This window comes from Schistocerca piceifrons, chromosome 3, assembly GCF_021461385.2.
Source record: "Schistocerca piceifrons isolate TAMUIC-IGC-003096 chromosome 3, iqSchPice1.1, whole genome shotgun sequence".
NCBI lineage: Eukaryota > Metazoa > Arthropoda > Insecta > Orthoptera > Acrididae > Schistocerca > Schistocerca piceifrons.
In genome coordinates, this window is record NC_060140.1 from 59,135,872 (window position 1) to 59,160,799 (window position 24,928).

General features: G+C 44.1%; 1 protein-coding gene across 1 annotated transcript in view; it reads left to right on the plus strand.

Moving 5' to 3' along the window:
- Positions 1–17,826, plus strand: part of LOC124788386 (caldesmon-like) — a 30,497-nt gene extending 12,671 nt beyond the window's left edge. Inside the window, exon 5 of the mRNA XM_047255652.1 lies at positions 17,419–17,826. Within this exon, the coding sequence (XP_047111608.1) occupies positions 17,419–17,826 (408 nt within the window). The remainder of the gene's footprint in view (positions 1–17,418) is intronic.
- The last annotated feature ends 7,102 nt before the right edge of the window (positions 17,827–24,928 follow it).

Genomic DNA, 24,928 nt, shown 5'->3' on the forward strand with positions numbered 1-24,928 from the left:
GATTGTGATTCTACAGCCTCAAAAAATATCTTCACAGATAAACACGTACTATATGCGGCACCGTACCAAGTTGCATCATCCCATGGTTCGAGTCTTAACCGATACGCGTCTTACGTTAGAGGGGTAGGCCGGTTTGGCTTCTTACTGAGCTTGAAAAAATTTCATGGGAGATTGATAAGCCTTACATCGACATCTTTCACGTGACGAAATCGAAGGAGAATGAAGACCTGTACACTAACACGGTTGATGGCCATATTTGTGGTTTTCCGTTAGATATAAAAGCGGAAATTCTCGTAGGGACCATTGCCATCATGCGGGGAAACTCGGTGGCGGAGCTTACAGTAAATGCAGTTTAACATTTACCGCAACAAATATCCGTTTCCTTTCATAATTTAAGCGAGTGTGATGCTCACTTTCGTGTTGAACGGTTGGATGATTTCGGCTGGGAGAAAAAAACAGGTTAGTATCCTGCTTGAGATTGTTGACAAATGTGTTTCCTCTCCAAACGAATTCCACTCCCTCGGCTCGCTCCGTTTTATGCAGGCACCATTCCACAAAATTGTTGAATTTTTGCATGAGGAAGATATGCTCATCACTGGAGTTCTGTTTCCTGACAAGGAAATGTTTCCAGAATGAGATTTTCACTCTGCAGCGGAGTGTGCGCTGATATGAAACTTCCTGGCAGATTAAAACTGTGTGCCCGACCGAGACTCGAACTCGGGACCTTTGTCTTTCGCGGGCAAGTGCTCTACCATCTGAGCTACCGAAGCACGACTCACGCCCGGTCCTCACAGCTTTACTTCTGCCAGTATCTCGTCTCCTACCTTCCAAAACGCAGGAGAGCTTCTGTAAAGTTTGGAAGGTAGGAGATGAGATACTGGCAGAAGTAAAGCTGTGAGGACCGGGCGTGAGTCGTGCTTCGGTAGCTCAGATGGCAGAGCACTTGCCCGCGAAAGGCAAAGGTCCCGAGTTCGAGTCTCGGTCGGGCACACAGTTTTTATCTTCCAGGAATTTTGACAAGGAAATGTTTCAACTCGTGACTAGAAAAGGGTTTCTCCCATACGAATATGTGGACAGTATGTAAAAACTCAACGAAATCATTCTACCCAACATAACTGCCCCCTCCAGCAACCCTACAGGCGAAGCTATAATGGATGCAGAGTACGAGCATGCTGTGAACGTCTCCACTTTAAGAGAGTAAATACAGCTTTACATAGACATAGACATGCCCTTGCTTGTGGACGCTTCCGGAATAATTCCAGAGTCTATGTATGACGACATATTCCCTGGATCCCACATATTGTTACACACCATATGGGTTGTATTGGGGTGCTGCGCTCAAGGTAATGAAGAGAAGCATCGAACTATTGACCAATGCAGACATGCTTCTTTTCTTTGGGCGAGGGATCTGTGGAGGACTTTGTCAATGTGTCCACAGGCATGCCAAGGCAAACAACCTATGTATGGGTGAGAGGTTCAACGCATCCTTTGATTAGAGTTACATCATACACTTGGATGTCAAAGCCTTATATAGGCACGCCATGCAGCAGCCACTGCCGACTGAGAAGTTTCGATGAGTGCCGAAATACTAATGCGAGGGATTAGGTGGAAAAATTGAGTGTGAAGACGGCTGATTCTCATATGCGGTATGTGGTGGAGCCAGAACTCACATACCCTGTCAATTTGCGTGATGCGCACGCCAATTTGCTGCTGTGTCCAGAAAAACTAGTTCTGCGACGAGGCTCCTCCACAAAACTAATCATAGTGCTGGGGTACAAGTGGAGACAGGCTATTCACTATCTTAATCTCCAGTAATTTCTCAGATTTGGCATGAAACTGGTCATAATCAACCATACTATCTCATTGAAGCAATCCCTATCGATGAAAGAGTATATTGAATTGAATAAGATACTGAGGGCTTCTGGAATGTGTGACATCAAGAAAAAAATTTGTAACTTAATAAATAATGCCGTTTTTGGTAAAAGAATTCGAATTTAAGAGGATGTCATGTAATTTTGTTTAGAACCGAATGGGATTGGCGCTATGGCATAAGAAAATGCATCGGCAGACTAAATTTTAAGCGGGTCACAATATCCAATGTGAATTCGGTTGCTGTGGAGATGGCAAAGTTTGCAGTATAGCTCACGAACCTACCTATGTCGGGACTTGCATAACAGACCAATCCTAACTCCACATTTATCGCTTTCATTATGTGTTTCAGAAAACTTATTTTGCTGATCCTAAATTACATTACATGGATACAGATAGCTTCATCTACTGGGTGAACAAAGAGGTCCCTCAGTGAAGAATTCGACACGTCTACATACACAGCCAATAATTCTTACAGAACTTTATTGGCCTAAAAAAAGACGAGGCGAATGGGTCACTGAATGTGGAGTTTGTAGGTCTACAAGCAAATATGTATTCATATAGCACACTGGAGTGTACCACCCAGACGTTGCTTAAAGGTGTGAACTGGATGGCATCGATGGACCTCTGTATCGAAGACTATCTGCTGTGTGTGCTCAGTGGTGTTCACGGTGCTCCAGTGAAGACGCAGCATATGGTGCAACAAAGTTGACTAAGAGCACCCATGGGCTACACTGTGCTCCAATTGGAGCATCACCTCATGACAACATAAGAGTCATCTGTGATGACAGGGGTGAAATTCTTCTGTACTCACTGTGTTCACTTGTTGAGAAATGGGTTGGTGGACCGGACTATGACTGAGTGAGCAGGAGAGAATGAGACTGGGTGTAAAAATTACAGAATAGTATAACGCTTTTGTCATGGTATAAGTAACTATGTGTGTGTGTGTGTGTGTGTGTGTGTGTGTGATGTACTTATTTATTTATGTCTGCCGTGTGTGTGACGAATGTGTACTGTTTACGCTTGTGAATATGTACACATTTTGTAACAAAAAATCTACACACCATGTTCATCCACAAGAACTGTAAAATATCTGTGTACCAATAGCATCAACAATAGCTGAACTTGTGATGAAATATCTTCACAATGTGTATCACCAAAAAAGTGTGTGCCAGAAATACTTATAATAACCTTGCATGTCGTATGAATAGGACACCTTTTTTTTAAGTTTCACCTGCTGCTAGGCATCCAACTCTGATCAGTTTTTAAGTGTAGGTATATACACTCCTGGAAATGGAAAAAAGAACACATTGACACCGGTGTGTCAGACCCACCATACTTGCTCCGGACACTGCGAGAGGGCTGTACAAGCAATGATCACACGCACGGCACAGCGGACACACCAGGAACTGCGGTGTTGGCCCTCGAATGGCGTTAGCTGCGCAGCATTTGTGCACCGCCGCCGTCAGTGTCAGCCAGTTTGCCGTGGCATACGGTGCTCCATCGCAGTCTTTAACACTGGTAGCATGCCGCGACAGCGTGGACGTGAACTGTATGTGCAGTTGACGGACTTTGAGCGAGGGCGTATAGTGGGCATGCGGGAGGCCGGGTGGACGTACCGCCGAATTGTTCAACACGTGGGGCGTGAGGTCTCCACAGTACATCGATGTTGTCGCCAGTGGTCGGCGGAAGGTGCACGTGGCCGTCGACCTGGGACTGGACCGCAGCGACGCACGGATGCACGCCAAGACCGTAGGATCCTACGCAGTGCCGTAGGGGACCGCACCGCCACTTCCCAGCAAATTAGGGACACTGTTGCTCCTGGGGTATCGGCGAGGACCATTCGCAACCGTCTCCATGAAGCTGGGCTACGGTCCCGCACACCGTTAGGCCGTCTTCCGCTCACGCCCCAACGTCGTGCAGCCCGCTTCCAGTGGTGTCGCGACAGGCGTGAATGGAGGGACGAATGGAGACGTGTCGTCTTCAGCGATGAGAGTCGCTTCTGCCTTGGTGCCAATGATGGTCGTATGCGTGTTTGGCGCCGTGCAGGTGAGCGCCACAATCAGGACTGCATACGACCGAGGCACACAGGGCCAACACCCGGCATCATGGTGTGGGGAGCGATCTCCTACACTGGCCGTACACCACTGGTGATCGTCGAGGGGACACTGAATAGTGCACGGTACATCCAAACCGTCATCGAACCCATCGTTCTACCATTCCTAGACCGGCAAGGGAACTTGCTGTTCCAACAGGACAATGCACGTCCGCATGTATCCCGTGCCACCCAACGTGCTCTAGAAGGTGTAAGTCAACTACCCTGGCCAGCAAGATCTCCGGATCTGTCCCCCATTGAGCATGTTTGGGACTGGATGAAGCGTCGTCTCACGCTGTCTGCACGTCCAGCACGAGCGCTGGTCCAACTGAGGCGCCAGGTGGAAATAACATGGCAAGCCGTTCCACAGCACTACATCCAGCATCTCTACGATCGTCTCCATGGGAGAATAGCAGCCTGCATTGCTGCGAAAGGTGGATATACACTGTACTAGTGCCGACATTGTGCATGCTCTGTTGCCTGTGTCTATGTGCCTGTGGTTCTGTCAGTGTGATCATGTGATGTATCTGACCCCAGGAATGTGTCAATAAAGTTTCCCCTTCCTGGGAAAATGAATTCACAGTGTTCTTATTTCAATTTCCAGGAGTGTATGTGCATAGTTCACAGTCCATCAAACCTGTTGTTGTGTAACAACCACATAATTGCTAAAATAGGGACACTTGTAAGAAGATAAGTATCTCCACATTAGTCTTAGCATAGATTTATACTTCTGAAAGCTGTGCATATATCAACTGGTGAACTTATTTTTTCTTATTGTGTGGGAGAAACTATCTTTGTATTGAATATAACAACCAAATAGTACCTCAAAAATCAAATTGTAATTTTACGTCACACACACACACACACACACACACACACACACACACACACACAAACACACACATACGCAATTACTTATACCATAACACCAAAAAAGAGCTACACTAATATTCCTGGTATCTCAACTGCAGATTTCTCAGCGTTTATTTAACTTTAGGACTGTACCTCAGAATGAACAAAAATGGACTTTTACCGCTATTGCAATGAGTCCTTCATATGATCTGATGTAGTGTTCCATTGATCCTATTGGCTCCAATCAGTTTTCGGGTGGAGGAGAGTTTGAATCCTATGTTCCTGTTTATTCTTGAGAGAAGTGACGAGGGGGAAAACATAACCGTTTCAAGTGAACTCTGTGGCAGTTTTGTGAAATAGCTCGGTCAAGGCCCATACAAGCTGAAACCTCTGGTTCATTCTGCCTGGAGTAGTGGAACAGGATGAAGCTGTCTCCTGCAATGTGGACCAGCCCTGTGTACAAGCCTGCCCCTTGATGTGCGTGTTTCGGAACATCCAAGGTGGCCAGTGTGGCTCCGGGTTCGTACCATGTCTGTACTGTGGTCAGTGGAAAGACTCGATTAGAAGGCTTTTTTTCACTGAATATGGGTTTGGTGATGGAGGAGGGTGCTTTTGTAATCACACATCAGTGCATACAAGATCTCAGATGTGCGATGACTGTTTCTCCAGTATATTGCAATATTCCACACAGTCAGTCAATTTGATGAGATATTTCCCGAAAAAGTTACAAGCGATCAGTCAACAGAGCCTCAATGTTTCAGGAGAACTCTGGGTTTTGTGACTGACACAGGATTTTGACCTGCCTGCAGCAGTATCCACCATCAGGACATGGGCTGATGTCACACGAGTGGAAGGAACGCAGTTGAGTTGCTTCCCAGTACGAAAGAGCCTTGTATCCTGCAAACTGATTAAATACAGACTTACTCGCAATGGCTGATTATCCTCAGGGGGTCATAAATCAATTAGCAGGACAATAGTGTAAGGGGGAGTGGGATGGTTTAATTTATCAATTTCATTAATTAGAATATCAGTTTGGTACCAAAAGTGCAACGGAACTCTCTTTGCCCTACAACTAATGTTTAAAGAATGATAACGAAGTACAAAAAATATGATTTGGAATATGATCTGACTTTTTGGAAATGAAATTACACAACGTATATACAGCCACTTCGGCTGCACCAAATTTTGTCAGTTGACCTCGGTTTCGATTGAAGTCTTTATTAGAATAAAAGATTACATACGATAAATACATGTAATCAAACTATGGTTTAAGACATTGGAGCATGTATTCCATGTAACCTTTTATTCTGATGAAGACTGCCTTAGTACAGTCGAAACCGTGGTCAATTGACAAAATTTTGTGCAATTGAAGTGGCTGTATATACAATCTGTAATTAATATCGTACAGTTGCTGTTTAAAATTTCTTTGGTAATGGTTGTTTTTTCTATGTACAGTAGTTAAATTATAAATTACAAATGACATGTTTCTTTCGTCAGTAATATATGTATTATTGTATGTGCCATAAAGCACTCAACCTGTATCTAATAGTAGAAGCATTTTTTTATTATTCCTAAAGCTTTATAAAGATTAAAAGTGGATTGTTTATGAAAGGGTATTTTTATTCACCAAAATAACCACACTTAGCATATTTTGTAAGTAGATTTCTGCAAACAACTAATAAATAAACGAATAAATAAATTAAGAAATCCATTTAATAATTAAAATACAACGAGTACGCTGTATGTAAAATAGTTGAATATCCCATTTACCTGTTTGTGTAAATAACTACTTTATTTGCCCATTTGATCTATAATTATCTAAACTACAGCTAATTACACAGTCATTGGCCACACTGATCAATGTAGAAAAGGCTATCGACAGAAAAATAGCGTGTGCAGTAGCGGTAGCAGGCGAACTAACGATCCATGTTACTGGAAATCAAGGTGAGAGTTAACGAACTAAAAGAGCGACCTAGTTGGCCACAAACTGCATACTAAACTGAACGCTAACAGTCATGAACCATTACGCGCAACAGACTCTGCACTGATTCATGATTGCCCCAGTGTTATCCTGTGTCCGTACACATACCGACCTTGGACAACTACGTTCACGCTGCGGCGCCATCCATCCCTCCCGAATCCTCTTGCGGGCGCACCGAGCAATGAGCTGGCTCTCTGCTCGAGCACCCCACTCCTGCGTTCAGCTATCCGACCAAGCCTCTCGCAATGTCACAACACCATGCATCATCAGTGGTATTCCATTCATTTACTGAAGTAACGTTTCGCAGGAAAGACAGGTTCTTTGTGCTGGAAGAATAAAATTCAGAGCTTTCTTCTTGTGAAGTAGACGACTGGATGCAATTAACGAAAATATTCTATCAAATCTTCGATGGCTGTTCCTATCCACACTAAACAAAATATTTTATGTTTCTGTAGAGACGACTACTGTACGACCTGTATCGAGTCAATGACTCCCCTCTCCGTCCGTCTCTCACTCCCTCTCTGTCTCCGCAACATTTATTTTTGAATCATCAGTCTTCTGACTGGTTTGATGCTGCCTGCCACGAATTCCCCTCGTGCGCCAATCTCTTTATCTCGGAGCAGCACTTGCAACCTACATCCTCAATTATTTGCTGGATGAATTCCAATCTCTGTCTTTCTCTACCGTTTTTTTTCCCTCTACAGCTCCTTCTAGTACCATAGATGCCATTCAGTGGTGCCTTAAGAGATGATCTCTCATCCTGTCTCTTCTCCATGTCAGTGTTTTCCACATATTCCTTTCCTCTCCGATTCTGCGCAAAACCTCCTGGTTTTTTCCGATATCAGTCTACCTAATTTTCGCCTGTAGCACCACATCTTAAGCGTTTCGATTCTTTTCTGTTCCGGTTTTCCCACAATCCATGTTTCACTACCGTACAATGCTGTGCTTTAAACATACATTCTCACAAACTTCTTCCTCAAATTAAGGTATATGTTTGATGCTAGTAGACTTCTCTTGGCCAGAAATCTGCTTTTCTCCCATGCTAGTCTGCTTCTGATGTCCTCCTTGCTCAGCCCGTCATAGGTTATTTTGCTGCTTAGGTCACAGAATTCCTTAACTTCAACTATTTCATGATCAACAATCCTGATGTTAAGTATCTCGCTGTTCTCATTTCTGCTTCTTCTCATTATTTCCGTCGTTCTTCGATTTATTCTCAGTCAACATTCTGTACTCATTAGACTGTTTATTCCATTCAGCAGATCATGTAATTCTCCACCACTTTCACTGAGGATAACAATGTTATCACCGAATTGTATCACTAATAGTCTCTCACCTTGAAATTTAAATCCACTCCTGAACCTCTCTTTTATTTCCATCATTGCTTCTATGATTTAGATTGAACAGTTAGGGTGAAAGACTACAGCCCTGTCTAACACTCTTTTTAATCCCAGCACTTCGTGTTGAGTTGTCCACTATCATTATTGGCTCTTGTCCCTTGTACATGTTGTATATTAACCGTCTTTCCCTGTAGCTTGCCCCTTTTCTCTCAGAATTTCGAAGATCTTCCACCATTTTACAAAGTCTAATGCTTTTTCTAGGTCGACAAATCCTATGAACGTGTCATGATTTTTCTTTAGTCGTATTTCCATTATCAAACATAACTTTAGAATTGCCTCTCTTGTGCCTTTACCTTTTCTAAAGCGAAACTGATCGTTATTTAACACATTCTCAATTTTCTTTCTCATTAGTCTGTACATTGTTCTTGTCAGTGTCACCAACTTGGATGCATGAGTTGTTAAGCTGATTATACGATAATTCTCGCACCTGCCAACCCCTCCAGTCTTCGGATTTGGATATTTTTCCGAAAGTCAGATGGTATGACGCCAGACTCATACATTCTACACACCAACATGAATAGTCGTTTTGTGGCCTCTTCATCCAATCATTTTAGAAATTCTGTTGGAATATTATCGATCCATTCTGCCTTATTTGATCTTAAGTCCTCCAAACCTTTCTATAATTCTGAATCTAATCCTGGATCCCATGTCTCTTCTAAATCGACAACAGATTCTTCTTAAATCACATCCGACAAATCTTCCCTCTAGTAGAGGCCATCAGTGTACTCTTTCCACCTATCCGCTCTCTCTCTCTTCTACTCTTAGTGATGGGATTCCCATTGAAGTCTTAATCTTACCACCCTTGCTTTTAATCTTTCCGAAGTCCTTCCTACAACCATTTCTTCTTCAATTTCTTCACATTTTTCATGCAGTTATTTCATGTTAGCTTCCTTGCACTTCCTATTTCTTTCAGTGCTCACTGACTGTATTTCAGTATTCTTGAATTTCCTGGAATGTTTTGTGCTTCCTTCTTTCATCTATTAACTGCAGTATTTCTACTGTTACCTATGTTTTCTTCCCAGTTACATTCTTTTCACCTAGTTTTTCTTTCCAGCTTCTGTTATTGCCCTTTTTAGAGATGTCCATTCTTCTTCAACTGTGCTGCCTACTGAGCTATTCCTTATTACTGTATCTATAGCCTTAGAGAACTTCATGCGTACCTCGTCATGCCTTAGTACTTCCGTATCCCACTTCATTGCTTATTGATTCTTCCTGACTAATCTCTTAAACTTCAGCCTGCTCTTTATCACTACTACATTGTGATCTGAGTCTATATCTGCTCCTTGGTACTCCTTACAATTTTGGAATCTCTGTCTGACAATGTAGTAATCTAACTGGTATCTTTCTGTATCACACGGCATTTTCCAAGTATACCTCCTCCTCTTCTGATTCTTGTACAGAGTATTCGCTATTACTAGCTGAAATTTATTACAGAGCTTAATTAATCTATTTCCTCTCTCATTAATTTTGTGGAGCCCAAATCGGTACCATTTTTCCGATGGGCAGTACCAAGCTATTTCATGGATGTCTTACTACGATGCTCCCGGAAGCATCCACCATATGAGCACCAACAGTGTGGTCACATTCAAATTCATTTAGCTCCTACATAACGCTCGCATAGCTACGAAGAACACTGATGACTGACACTCATAGCGTACTGACTATATTGTTCGTCGTCAAATACCACATTGCGGCGTGTAGGCTTATCTAGCATCTCCGTCTACGTTCGCGATGTTTCCGTATTTTTGCCGAAACCCTGTACATTCCACACATTAATTTGGAACAGTCTAATAATTTAAAGTAACGTTTTGCAGGAAGGCCAGTGGTCTCCAGTTTCTTCATGGAGTATTTCGAAGGACAGGTGATGGACTTGGCACCTTGTAAACCTAAGATGCGCTACGGTTATATCGACAAGTCATGTGCAGTTTCAATACCAACACAAGATTTTGTATGGGGGTAGAAAAGGGCTACCAGTTACACTTCCTAGAGGTGTGCGTTACCAGGAACTGAGGACCTGTGCCACAGCGTGCCTAGAGAACCAACTTACACGGACTGATACCTGCACGAACTGTCAGATCGTCACCTTAGCCAGAAAAGAGGAATGATCAGCACGATCGTAAAGCATAGAAGACGAACATCTGAGTCGCAGCACGTCGGACGCGATATGCAGTTCCTAGAACGAGTTGTGAGGAGCAGTAAGTACTCCACAATTGCAAAAGAAATGTCGCGAAATACACCACTTAGCGAAGTGATACGACGGAAGAATGGTCAGTATAGTCTCTCCGCTATACATCCTCAGATTGACAGAGAGATACGGCCATATTTTGAAAAATAAGGGCGACAAGACTATTTTGTAAACCAACCAAGTCGGTCAAAGAGTGCTTCAGATCGGGAAAGGGCAAAAAGAACTCACTGACAATGCCGGCATCTTTTTCTTAGGATGACTGTACGATGATCCATCTATACCAAGATCATCGAATATAAACGATATTGCAGGCTGGGTTGTTGGAGATATAGTGCGTAGTGGAGCACGTGTTGTGTGCGACCGATCACATAACAAAACGCGGCGACAATTAGGTTCTCCGATTGCTCAGAGAAGCAAGAGAAACTCACAAGCATGAAATCAGCGTCAACGAGAAAGAGAAAAGCCTCATGGTAATCGAATTCTTCATCCCCGTGCCGCTACGATTGACTGTTGCAGGTAGCAAGGGGAGAAGCACAGCAGTAATGACCAACTAAAAGCATTCAGACGTCGGTGCGACGGGAATATATACCATTGTATTAAAGGTAGCCGGACAGCCCTATTTAATGCGGAATTGGCTACTATATATCGCAAGAATCGGACCAGCCAGTATAAAAGGACGCTTGGAGTATTCTGGCCTCAGCAGGGAAGGAGTACCAGCAGAATGGTTCGATCAGGAGTGCACAGTGACTTCGAATTTGCGCGAATGGTTGGATGACACATGAGTAGGATATGTATTAGAGACATTTCAACCCATCCAGGGCTGCCCAAGCCGGCCTTTGGTCATGTGATTGTGAAGTGGAAACGCGAAAGGAAAGCCGCAGCTAAAAGAAATTAGGTAGGCATAGTGTGCTGGCGGAAACAAACTGAGGAGCACGGCGGAGGTTTTATTTTTTTTTTGTTCATCAGTCTACTGACTGGTTTGATGCGGCCTGCCACGAATTCCTTTCCTGTGCTAACCTCTTCATCTCAGTGTAGCTCTTGCAACCTACGTCCTCAATTATTTGCTTGACGTATTCCAATCTCTGTCTTCCTCTACAGTTTTTGCCCTCTACAGCTCCCTCTAGTACCATGGAAGTCATTCCCTCATGTCTTAGCAGATGTCCTATCATCCTTTCCCTTCTCCTTATCAGTGTTTTCCACATATTCCTTTCCTCTCCGAATCTGCGTAGAACCTCCTCATTCCTTACCTTATCAGTCCACCTAATTTTCAACATTCGTCTATAGCACCACATCTCAAATGCTTCGATTCTCTTCTGTTCCGGTTTTCCCACAGTCCATGTTTCACTACCATACAATGCTGTGCTCCAGACGTACATCCTCAGAAATTTCTCCCTCAAATCAAGGCCGGTATTTGATATTAGTAGACTTCTCTTGGCCAGAACTGCCATTTTTGCCATAGCGAGTCTGCTTTTGATGGCCTCCTTGCTCCGTCCGTCATTGGTTATTTTACTGCCTAGGTAGCAGAATTCCTTAACTTCATTGACTTCGTGACCATCAATCCTGATGTTAAGTTTCTCGCTGTTCTCATTTCTACTACTTCTCATTACCTTCGTCTTTCTCCGATTTACTCTCCAACCATACTGTGTACTCATTATACTGTTCATTCCGTTCAGCAGATCATTTAATTCTTCTTCACTTTCACTCAGGATAGCAATGTCATCAGCGAATCGTATCATTGATATCCTTTCACCTTGTATTTTAATTCCACTCTTGAACCTTTCTTTTATTTCCATCATTGCTTGCTCGATGTACAGATTGAAGAGTAGGGGCGAAAGGCTACAGCCTTGTCTTACACCCTTCTTAATACGTTCTTGATCGTCCACTCTTATTATTCCCTCTTGGTTGTTGTACATATTGTATATGACCCGTCGCTCCCTGTAGCTTAGCCCTACTTCTTTCAGAATCTCGAACAGCTTGCACCATTATATATTGTCGAACGCTTTTTCCAGTTCGACAGATCTTATGAAAGTGTCTTGATATTTCTTTAGCCTTGCTTCCATTATTAGCCGTAACGTAGGAATTGCCTCTCTCGTCCCTTTACTTTTCCTAAAGCCAAACTGATCGCCACCTAGCGCATTCTCAAGTTTCTTTCCCATTCTTCTGTATATTATTCTTGTAAGCAGCTTCGATGCATGAGCTGTAAAGCTGACTGTGCGATAATTCTCACACTTGTCAGCTCTTGCCGTCTTCGGAATTGTGTGGGTAATGCTTTCCGAAAGTCAGAAGGTATATCACCAGACTCATATATTCTACACACCAACGTGAATAGTCGTTTTGTTGCCACTTCCCCCAATGATTTTAGAAATTCTGATGGAATGTTATCTATCCCTTCTGCCTTATATGACCGTGAGTCCTCCAAAGCTCTTTTAAATTCCGATTCTAATACTGGATCCCCTATCTCTTCTAAATCGACTCCTGTTTCTTCTTCTATCACATCAGACAAATTTTCACCCTCATAGAGGCTTTCAATGTATTCTTTCTACCTATCTGCTCTCTCCTCTGCATTTAACAATGGAATTCCCGTTGCACTCTTAATGTTACCACCGTTGCTTTTAATGGCACCAAAGGTTGTTTTGACTTTCCTGTATGCCGAGTCTGTCCTTCCGACAATCATATCTTTTTCGATGTCTTCACATTTTTCCTGCAGCCATTTCGTCTTAGCTTCCCTGCACTTCCTATTTATTTCATTTCTCAGCGGCTTGTATTTCTGTATTCCTGATTTTCCCGGAACATGTTTGTACTTCCTCCTTTCATCAATCAACTGAAGTATTTCTTCTGTTACCCATGGTTTCTTCGCAGCTACCTTCTTTGTACCTATGTTTTCCTTCCCAACTTCTGTGATGGTCCTTTTTAGAGATTTACATTCTTCTTCAACTGTACTGCCTACTGTGCTATTCCTTATTGCTGTATCTATAGCGTAGGAGGACTCCAAACGTATCTCGTCATTCCTTAGTACTTCCGTATCCCACTTCTTTGCGTATTGATTCTTCCTGACTAATGTCTTGAACATCAGCCTACTCTTCATCACTACTATATTGTGATCTGAGTCTATATCTGCTCCTGGGTACGCCTTACAATCCACTATCTGATTTCGGAATCTCTGTCTGACCATGATGTAATCTAATTGAAATCTTCCCGTATCTCCCGGCCTTTTCCAAGTATACCTCCTCCTCTTGTGATTCTTGAACAGGGTATTCGCTATTACTAGCTGAAACTTGTTACAAAACTCAATTAGTCTTTCTCCTCTTTCATTCCTTGTCCGAAGCCCATATTTCCCTGTAACCTTTTCTTCTACTCCTTCCCCTACAACTACATTCCATTCGCCCATGACTATTAGGTTTTCGTCCCCCATTACATACTGCATTACCATTTCAATATCCTCATACACTTTGCTTGCGACGTCGGCATGTATACCTGAACTATCGTTGTCGGTGTTCGGCTGCTGTCGATTCTGATTAGAACAACCCGGTCACTGAACTGTTCACAGTAACACACCCTGTACCCTACCTTCCTATTCATAACGAATCCTACACCTGTTATACCATTTTTTGCTGCTGTTGATAAAACCCTTGTCTTCCTTCCACTTCACTTCACTGACCCCTACTATATCTAGATTGAGCCTTTGCATTTCCCTTTTCAGATTTTCTAGTTTCCCTACCACGTTCAAGCTTCTGACATTCTACGCCCCGTCTCGTAGAACGTTATTCAATCTTTTTCTCATGGTAACCTCCCCCTTGGCAGTCTCCTCCAGGAGATCCGAATGGGGGACTAATCCCGAATCATTTGCCAATGGAGATATCATCATGACATTTCTTCAATTACAGGCCACATGACCTGTGGATACACGTTACGTGTCTTTAATGCAGTGGTTTCCATTGCCTTCTGCATCCTCATGTCGTTGATCATTGCTGATTCTTCCGCCTTTAGGGGCAATTTCCCACCACTAGGGCAAGGGAGTGCCCTGAACCTCTATCCGCTTCTCCGGCTTCTTTGACAAGGCCGTTGGCAGAATGAGGCTGACTTCTTATGCCGGAAGTCTTCGGCCGCCAATGCTGATTATTTATCAAAATTTAGGCAGTGGCGGGTATCAAACCCGGGACCAAAGAGGATTTGATTATGAATCAAAGACGCTACCCCTAGACCACCAGGGTAGCTGTTAAAAATCGCATGAAATCAGCGGCAGGAATCACTCATGAGTTTCAAACCGCTAACACAATTCCAATTAGGACAATGACTGTGTGTCAGCCGCAGGGATTTAAAGTGATTAAGGTACAATAGTTGAATCGCTTCTCATAAGGGTGCGATGCTTGAGATGGGGTAAAGAGTAACGCCAGTAGACAGTGGATAAGTGAAAAAGAGTAATTTGGAGTGATGAATCACTCTATACGCTGTGGTAATTCTATGGAAGGGTGTGGGTGGAGTGAATGCCTTGAAAATATTACCTGCCCTCGTGCCACAGCGAACTACGTAGGTAGTGGTGTTACGATATGGGAGAGTTTTTCGTTGTTAGGTTATGGTCCCCTTATTACGCTCAAGAAAACGCAAAATGTGTAACGAAGGATACGAAAACATTTTACAGAACTATGTACTGTGTATAGTACACAAACAGTTTGGAGAAGGTTTCCTGCCCTTTCCCGACCTGAACCCGAATCTAACATCTTCGGATGAGCTACAACATCGACATCGCTACAAACCCCAACGTCCAGCAACACTGCCATCTCTGGTTTCGGCTCTTACACAGACCCTCAGACACATCATTGAAAATGTCCTCAGCAGAGTTCAGTTCCGTAGTAAAAGCGGAGGATGGACACATACTATCTAAATGTCCACTAATACGTATCCCGATACTTTGAACAAATAGTACATAATCTCCAGTCACATGCTCGACTCCAGTAAGTCACTAGGAATAGAGGATGAAGCTTTGACAATGCCAGCCAATCATGCTGGTGGAACGTCAGGAAAGCAGTCAGACAATCGTCGGTTGAAGAGCCAGATACAGAGGCCGACAGGCAGTAGGTTAGTAAATGCCCACGAAAGCCTCAACAATTTTGTAGTACTGTTACTGTTCAGCCTGAAATGTTTTTGAAAGAATGACGGAGCTTTAAATGTAGTAATGTGGTGTGATTTGATATATTTAAGCTACTTTCAGAAACACTGCCCTTACAAAGCAGGAGGCAGGCAAAACTAATTGTTTCAACGCGCTCTTTCAGCGTATCGCAAGCGGTCACGACTTGAGCGCAGTAAATTTCCTAGTCGGTACTGTCGTTCCCTGTGCTTTCAGAACATGTGAATATTTCTGTGAATGTGAATATTTCTGTTTGCTGTCAAGCTGACGCTCCACCAGATTAGTGAACGTTCTAAATATGGCAGCGATGAGAGATTTTCTTCTTATGTCGAGTCTGCTGTCTGTGGTAGACACTTAAGCGTATTGTGGTAAACGCTTATGTCCATAGCTTCCCATAGTAACAGAGTGAAGTTACGTTATGTCTGACTGATAAACATTTCAGAAGGTAAGTATTAACAAACATTTGTTTCTCTGTTGGGCTTTTGTGGAAACTCCCTCAGGTATTAAATCTGTAAACGCATATAAAACTCTCACCCTTTCATGTGAAGGTTCGTTTGATGCGCAGAAGGCAGATACATGTGTTGCAATCAACGAAAACCACTGACATAAACCGACAACTTAATATACACTGACAGGCCAAAACATCATGCCCATCGCGAAGTTGGATGCCGCCTAAGTGAGGTTGCGGGCACCCGACGCGGCAGCAAAAGTATGTAAGCGCAACAGACACAGACGGGGGTTCACCCTAGCGAAGATACAGAGAGCAGATGGGGAAATTTAATGTGATAAGCGTCTTCCACAAAGGATAGACTATTATTACACAGAACCTGTGAAATACTATCTCCGAAACGGCGAAGCTGTTCGAATGTTCACATGTTGCTGCCGTGAGAGTCTACGGAAAGGGGTAGAAGTTCAGTTAAACTATCACTAAGCGCTAAGTGGTTGGACGTCCACCATTCTTCAGAGAACGTGGGGTTCGGAGACTTGTCCGCTCTGTCAAGTGGTGTAGATGGCAATCTGTAGCATCTCTGCCGGGAAAGAACAATGCTGATCCACGCACACCGTTCATCGTACATTGTTGAACACAGACCACCGCACCAGACCACGCCTACATGTTCACATGTTGACACAACGACACCTTCAAGTTTCGAACGCTTCGCGTATTTTTTGATTTAACTAAGGCATTTGATTGTGTTGATCATAAAATATTTCTCCAGAAGTTGGACCATTACGGAATACGGGGAGTAGCTCATAATTGGATCACCTCTTACATTAGCAACAGGCAGCAAAAGTTCTTTATTCACAATGTTGATAACGGCTGTGATGTGGGATCTGAGTGGGGTACAGTCAAGTGGTGGATGCCCCAGGGATCAGAGTTGGGGCCCCTTCTATTCCTCATTCATATAAATGATATTCCCTCTAGTATTACAGGTAACTCTAAAATATTTCTGTTTGCTGATGACACTAGCTTGATAGTAAAGGATGTTGTGTGCAACATTGGCTCGGTTTCAAATAGTGCAGTACATGAACTCAGTTCAGGGCTTGTAGAAAATAAACAAACGTTAAATCACAGTAAGGCTCAGTTTTTACAGTTTCTAACACAATTCAACAAAACCTGACGGTTTAATTTCACAGAATGGGCATATGATTAGTGAAACTGAACAGCTCAGATTTATAGGTGTTCAGATTGATAGTAAGCTGTTGTGGAAAACCTATGTTCAGGCTCTTGTCCAAAGACTTAATACTGCCATGTTTACTATTCGAACGGTATCAGAGGTGAGTGATACTTCGACACAAAAATTAGTCGACTTTGCTTATTTTCATTCGTTTGTGTAGTATGGTATTATATTTAGGAGTAACTCTTCCCCATGTCAAAGTGAAATACGAGTAATCAAGAACAAATGGTGGCAACAGAAAGCCACAGAACTCCAAAATCTTTCTGATGCAAGGAACCTGCGTGGCTTTTACGCTGGTATTAAAGAGCTGTATGGACCTATCCGCTCCTCATCAGGAGCACTGAAAGCTGCTGACAACTCCACCATTCTTACTGAAAGTCAGGACATCTTAAATCGTTGGAAAGAGTACTTCAGCTCACTGTTAAAAAGCCCTTCTACTGCCGCTGGAGATTTTCTCAAAAATGCCCCACAGCACCCTCCAAAATCCTGGCTGGCTGATCCTCCAACTTTTCAAGAATTTTGCAAGGCACTCAAGAGTGTGAAACCTGGGAAGGCTCCTGGACCTGACAGCATCCCGATGGAGCTTATTGAGGGTGGCGGCTTGCCTCTAAAAACTAGACTCTTCTCACTTATTATATTAATGTGAGAAACCCGCAAGGTACCAGCTGACTTGAAGAACTCCACAATTGTCACCATCTTCAAAAAGGGCGACAGAAGCGTCTGTGGTAACTACCGGGGAATATCTCTACTCTCTGTCACTGGAAAAATTTTTGCAAGAATCCTTTTAAATCGCCTCCAGACACTTTCAGAGACTATACTACCTGAGTCTCAATACGGGTTTCGACCTTCAAGAGGGACAATTGACATGATCTTCTGTGCACGACAACTACAGGAGAAGTGCAGAGAACAGCAAAAGCCTTTACTACTTGTTTTCTACGATCTAGAAAAGGCCGTTGATGCAGTTCCCAGAGAAGCCATGTGGATGGTCTTAAAACGCTTCGGCTGCCCTGAGCATTTTGTTGACCTGATTGAAGCTCTCCACGTTGATATGACTGCACAGGTCCTCTGCCAGAATGAAATGACTGGTGAATTCCCAATAACAAGTGGGCTTAAACAAGGATGCGTTCTTGCACCAACATTATTTGCATTGTATCTGGCAGCTATGCTTTACGAGACAACCGTAAACAATGCAGGAATAGAACTAAAGTACAGGTTTGATGGAGGATTATTCAACCAGTCCAGACTCCATTCAAAAAGGTTCACCAGTACCACTCGTGTGACAGAGCTGCAGTATGCTGATGACAATCCCTCTCCAGCTCATTCACCTGCAGAGTTGCAGCTGTCAGTTGATTCCTTCAGCAGGACGTACGAACGATTTGGTCTCTCCATCAATATTCCAAAGACAAAGGTGATGGCGCAGCCAACTCCTGGCTCCTCCGTTCCTGACTTCAGCATATCCATCTATGATACACGCTTGGAACAAGTGGACCATTTCCTCTACCTGGGAAGCATACTGTCATCCAACTGCTCATCTGTAAAAGATGTGGAGAATAGATTACGTGCTGCACATAAAGCATTTGGTCGTCTTACAAAGCGTGTCTTCCTGAATAAAAACCTAACACTGTACACCAAACTGATGGTGTACAAAGCTGTAGTCATTTCCACCCTGCTATATGGTTGCGAAACCTGGAAGTTATATCGCTGCGATCTGAAGAAACTAGAACGCTTCAACCAACAGAAGCTAAGACATATCATGAACCTGAAATGGGATGACTTCATATCCAACACGGCTGTTCTAGAGAAAGCAAAAATGCATAGCATGGAAGCTCTTATCATTGGGCATCAACTCAGATGGGTCGGACATGTCCAGCGGATGAAAAATGACAGACTTCCACGCCAAATGCTGTACAGCGAAGTGAGCATAGGTAAAAGGCCACGAGGTGCCCCTCTCAAACGTTATAAGGATCGGTACAAGAAAACTCTGAAAAACTTGAACATCGATCCGAGTAACTGGTCCACAATAGCAGAAGACCGAAGTCGCTGGCGCTCAGTTACCTCAAATGCTCTTCAAAACTTTGAGCTGGAACGTCGAAGAATGGAGAATGACAAACGCCAGAGACGTAAACTCCTCCAGGCTCAGCCACGTCCTCCACCTTCCATCAGCTGTAATGTCTGTGGCCGCCTGTTCCACGCTAGGATTGGATTGCTAAGCCATCAACGACACTTCCATGCCTGAACCGTGATAAAGGAAATCTCAGGAGAGAAATGAAAACTCGGATACGAGTATCAGCCGACGACGACGACGACGAACTCTTCCCATTCTACACTCCTGGAAATTGAAATAAGAACACCGTGAATTCATTGTCCCAGGAAGGGGAAACTTTATTGACACATTCCTGGGGTCAGATACATCACATGATCACAACGACAGAACCACAGGCGCATAGACATAGGCAACAGAGCATGCACAATGTCGGCGCTAGTACAGTGTATATCCACCTTTCGCAGCAATGCAGGCTGCTATTCTCCCATGGAGACGATCGTAGAGATGCTGGATGTAGTCCTGTGGAACGGCTTGCCATGCCATTTCCACCTGGCGCCTCAGTTGGACCAGCGTTCGTGCTGGACGTGCAGACCGCGTGAGACGACGCTTCATCCAGTCCCAAACATGCTCTATGGGGGACAGATCCGGAGATCTTGCTGGCCAGGGTAGTTGACTTACACCTTCCAGAGCACGTTGGGTGTCACGGGACACATGCGGACGTGCATTGTCCTGTTGGAACAGCAAGTTCCCTTGCCGGTCTAGGAATGGTAGAACGATGGGTTCGATGACGGTTTGGATGTACCGTGCACTATTCAGTGTCCCCTCGACGATCACCAGTGGTGTACGGCCAGTGTAGGAGATCGCTCCCCACACCATGATGCCGGGTGTTGGCCCTGTGTGCCTCGGTCGTATGCAGTCCTGATTGTGGCGCTCACCTGCACGGCGCCAAACACGCATACGACCATCTTTGGCACCAAGGCAGAAGCTACTCTCATCGCTGAAGACGACACGTCTCCATTCGTCCCTCCATTCACGCCTGTCGCGACACCACTGGAGGCGGGCGGCACGATGTTGGGGAGTGAGCGGAAGACGGCCTAACGGTGTGCGGGACCGTAGCCCAGCTTCATGGAGACGGTTGCGAATGGTCCTCGCCGATACCCCAGGAGCAACAGTGTCCCTAATTTGCTGGGAAGTGGCGGTGCGGTCCCCTACGGGACTGTGTAGTATCCTACGGTCTTGGCGTGCATCCGTGCGTCGCTGCGGTCCGGTCCCAGGTTGACGGGCACGTGCACCTTCCGCCGACCACTGACGACAACATCGATGTACCGTGGAGACCTCACGCCCCACGTGTTGAGCAATTCGGCGGTACGTCCACCCGGCCTCCCGCATGCCCACTATACGCCCTCGCTCAAAGTCCGTCAACTGCACATACGGTTCACGTCCACGCTGTCGCAGCATGCTACGAGTGTTAAAAGACTGCGATGGAGCTCCGTATGCCACGGCAAACTGGCTGACACTGACGGCGGCGGTGCACAAATGCTGCGCAGCTAGCGCCATTCGACGGCCAACACCGCGGTTCCTGGTGTGTCCGCTGTGCCGTGCGTGTGATCATTGCTTGTACAGCCCTCTCGCAGTGTCCGGAGCAAGTATGGTGGGTCTGACACACCGGTGTCAATGTGTTCTTTTTTCCATTTCCAGGAGTGTATAAGGACATTTATGGCTCAGAAACGGGCGGTTCGCGCAATAAGTGGTGTGAGTTCACTAACCTCTTGTCGACCTCTGTTGACGAGTTTGGGTATTTTGACATTGGCCTCTCAATATGTATATTCCATATTGCCGTTTCATGTTACCATTATCAGTTTATTCCCAAGAAAAAGCAGCTTTCACTCAGTTAATACTCGGCAGAAATCGATCCTGCATTTGGATCGGACTTCCTGAACTCTCGTACAAAAAGGTGTGCAGTATACTGCAGCATCCACTTTCAATAAGCTGCCACTCGAATTCAAAAATCTTAGCAGCAATCCACGCGCTTTCAAATTGACACTGAAGGGTTTCCTCGTAGGTCATTCCTTCTATTCTGTCGAGGAGCTTCTTGAAAAATTAAGCTGATTCTTATTGTATTACTGATAGCGTTTACTTAAACTTACGGACTGACGTTTTTCTGGTTAATGAAATTTATGTTTATCAGTTATCACTTTTATGTTGTAATTTCATGTACTGACACGTTCCGTGACCTTGGAGAGTTGCTCCTCAATTTGGTCCTACGGAACTTGACGTGTAAATAAATGGGTTGGCTCTGAGCACTATGGGACTCAACATCTTAGGTCATAAGTCCCCTAGAACTTAGAACTACTTAAACCTAACTAACCTAAGGACATCACATACACCCATGCCCGAGGCAGGATTCGAACCTGCGACCGTAGCAGTCCCGCGGTTCCGGACTGCAGCGCCAGAACCGCATGGCCACCGCGGCCGGCCTTGTACATAAATAAATTACAATTGCACTGGGCACGAGGCCATCAGGATACGTCCCTCGGGTAATGGTAACGTGTCGGCTCTTCGGGAGAATCAAATTTTTGCTACACTAGGCCTCTCATCGTCTCCAAAAACGCCGTCATCGAGGTAAAAGGCGACTCTAAATGTGCAGCGCGCCACAGACGCAGGCTGGTAGCAGTAGTATTATTTTATGGTAGACATTCTCCACCGATTACATGGGACCTGTGGCAGTAATTGAAGACTCGCTGGCACCTGTGAATGACCTGTATCCAATCATGCTTGAAGTTTTTGAATGTCAATCCTTGTCTTCCCCGACAGCGATGTCACCTTTAAACAGTGTAATTGTTCGTGTCTGTGTGCCAGAACAGTGCAACAATGATTTGAGGAGCATTACAATCAACTAACGTTGATGTCTCGGCGGCCAAATTCGCCTGATTTAAATCCTATGGAGCCTATCTGGGGCGCTATCGGACGGTTATTTTCGGGAGTTGCTTGACCTGTGCTTAGGCATCCAATGATACATACTTCCACAAATATACCAACAAAGTGTCCTATCCCTGATACGTAGATTTCGTACCAAAGGCAGAGAAGCAAGCTATTAAGCAGGTGGGCACAATGTTTTCGCTCATGATTGTATATGTCCTCTCCAGAAGGGACTGAAATTTGACCCAGGAAACGAGTGAGCCTTTTGGCTCAACTATCCGAAGCATCTCCTCCACTGCATTCCTAGTATTCATACACTTACCGTTATTAGCAGGCTGTAACTGCCTGCAAAAGTATTATCAACGAAATGGACTAACAAGGGGAAGGCATCAGAAACGGCCAACCGATTCGGCTCAAATTTGGCAGATCGCTTGTGTACAACCTAAAACGAAGGAATCTAAGGTATTTTGGGCCAACACACCCGCGTTTGAGAAAATCGCCCCTAAAGGTTATGACGAGCAACCGACTCAAAATTGGCGGGATCGATAGATAATTGTAAAGAGAGCATTTTTCATCATCAGGCATGGGGTCCGAAAACACATACTTTTCCAAAAATCGAGGTAAGAAACTTTTACAACTGCCGCTTCTGTACCCACATGGTAAACGCTTTTCGCCGACAGCACCGATAGCGCAGCGGCTAAGGTAACTGACTGGGCAGAGGAAAACGTGGTATCGAAACTCAAAGAATCCTAGCGGATGTTCTTTTCTTTTGTATTTTGCCATATCTCAGATGGTAAGGATAGGAGGGTTAATAAGGTAAGTAAATCAATAAGGAATGATAGTAATAAGGTGGGCAAATAAATTTCTCAAACCTCTTGGGATAGTAAACAACTAAAATGCTACTCCAGGTCACTTTACAATGGCTCTTCCAGTCACTGTTTCGTGTCCTCACTTTTCTCACAAATAGGTGGATGGTACTTGTCATATAAACATTCGAAACAAATGTACTCACGGCACCAAGAACATCTAATGAATGCTATCTTTCGACAGCTACACTGCTCCTTCCGAAGAGTAGGCGGAAAACAAACTTCGATTCCATTTAAAAATATGTCTTTTTCGGAAATTAATTTTGATGCATACAACGCATACGATATCATTGCCTAAAAAATCGGTGTTGAAAGTTAGTTATGAATTATTCTGTGAATAGTTATTGCATCCGTGCGAGTGTGCAATTCTCGCTAGGTTTCCAGAAGGACACTGCAATTCTGAAGCCTGGAAATAAAGTTTTTAACCTGGCGATAGAAATAAACATCACACGACTGGCACACAGATATGCAGTTTGGCGGTATTACTTTTACTGTGCACGTCGTTTGACCCTCGCCATCTATAAACATTGTGTCATATACTCTAGTATTAATTTGTCCACTCCAAGAATCCAATATTAGATAAAACATGTTATCAGAAACGTATGGTTTAAAACATTCTCAAGAAATGTTCTGCAAATCGCATTCGTCAGTTTCCCGGATTTGGAGCAGGTAATGTAAACATTCTTCATCGAGTCGGTTAAACGATTGACCTCTTCTATAACCCGAGGACCAAATATAACATTCGTTTCTTGTAAACACAGGAAAACCTTAGGTAACACTTTTCCAGGGGCTGTGATGGCATATGGCGCCGTGTAGGCATGTGTTAGTTTGTTTTTATTACCAGCTACGACAAGGGTTCGTTTTTCTCCCTTATGCGATAACGTGCGTCGAATGTTCACCCGATATTCGCATCCTGTTTCATCGGAGTTGATCACGTAATCACAATTAAAACCGGTGATAAGTGAAACCGTTTACGTGCTGAAAAGAGCCGCCACTTTCTGTATATCTTCTGTACTTTGTACATCCTTATGACGCAAGTATTTAGTGACGTGCCGTTGACGAATTTTACGCTCCGATTTGAAATTTCTTGCCCAAGATAATGATGCAGCAAACGTAAAATCCTTATTGGCCGTATATTGAAGCGCTGCATCTGCAGCCCACTCCTTAAGTATTCTCGTTGTTGCATTCTCATTACGTCAACGAGATTAGACAAATCGGTCGTACGTCCACTTATTTATCGCCTGGTATTTGTCGGTTCTTGTCCCTCCTTTAACGATCTCACTTTCCCACAATTTCAAGTCCTTCTTCCTTTACAGCGCTGTTGTTGCTTTCATTTGTTTTCGGTTTTTGTAAGTTCCAACTTGGATGATTCCTGGCTAGCGCTACCGCCTTTACTTTTACTTCAAGGGGTATAGCGCCGTTGTTCAATCGTTTAGTAACCGGTTCGTAATACTCATTGGGAACAGATGAAGCAGATATTCCCAGTGACGTGGAGATTTCCAAAGTGTTATGGCCATTTTGCGATTCACTAGTCGGGATATCTTCCACTGAATCACCTTCTGCTTCGTCTTCATGGTATAGTACTTCATTATCAACTAAAGTCATTTCGTTCGTCAGCTCCAAAAATCGCTCGACGATAGCCGCTCCTATCAAACTGGAACGCCAAGAAACAGAGCTGCCTGCTTCCGGTAGTGCATTGATAATGCATCTGTCTTGCAACACTTTTACAAACCAATACACAGCGTCGGTAACTTCCCGCTTGCCATCGCCTGTGACAGGCTCCCAACTACATATTACAGCGCTAGTCGAAGGGTGTACATCCTTCATTATTCAGATTATGCACCTGAAAGATATGACATGACAAACAATAGCTAGTTACAACGGCATAAACAGACGAGCTAATTACTACAAACTACATA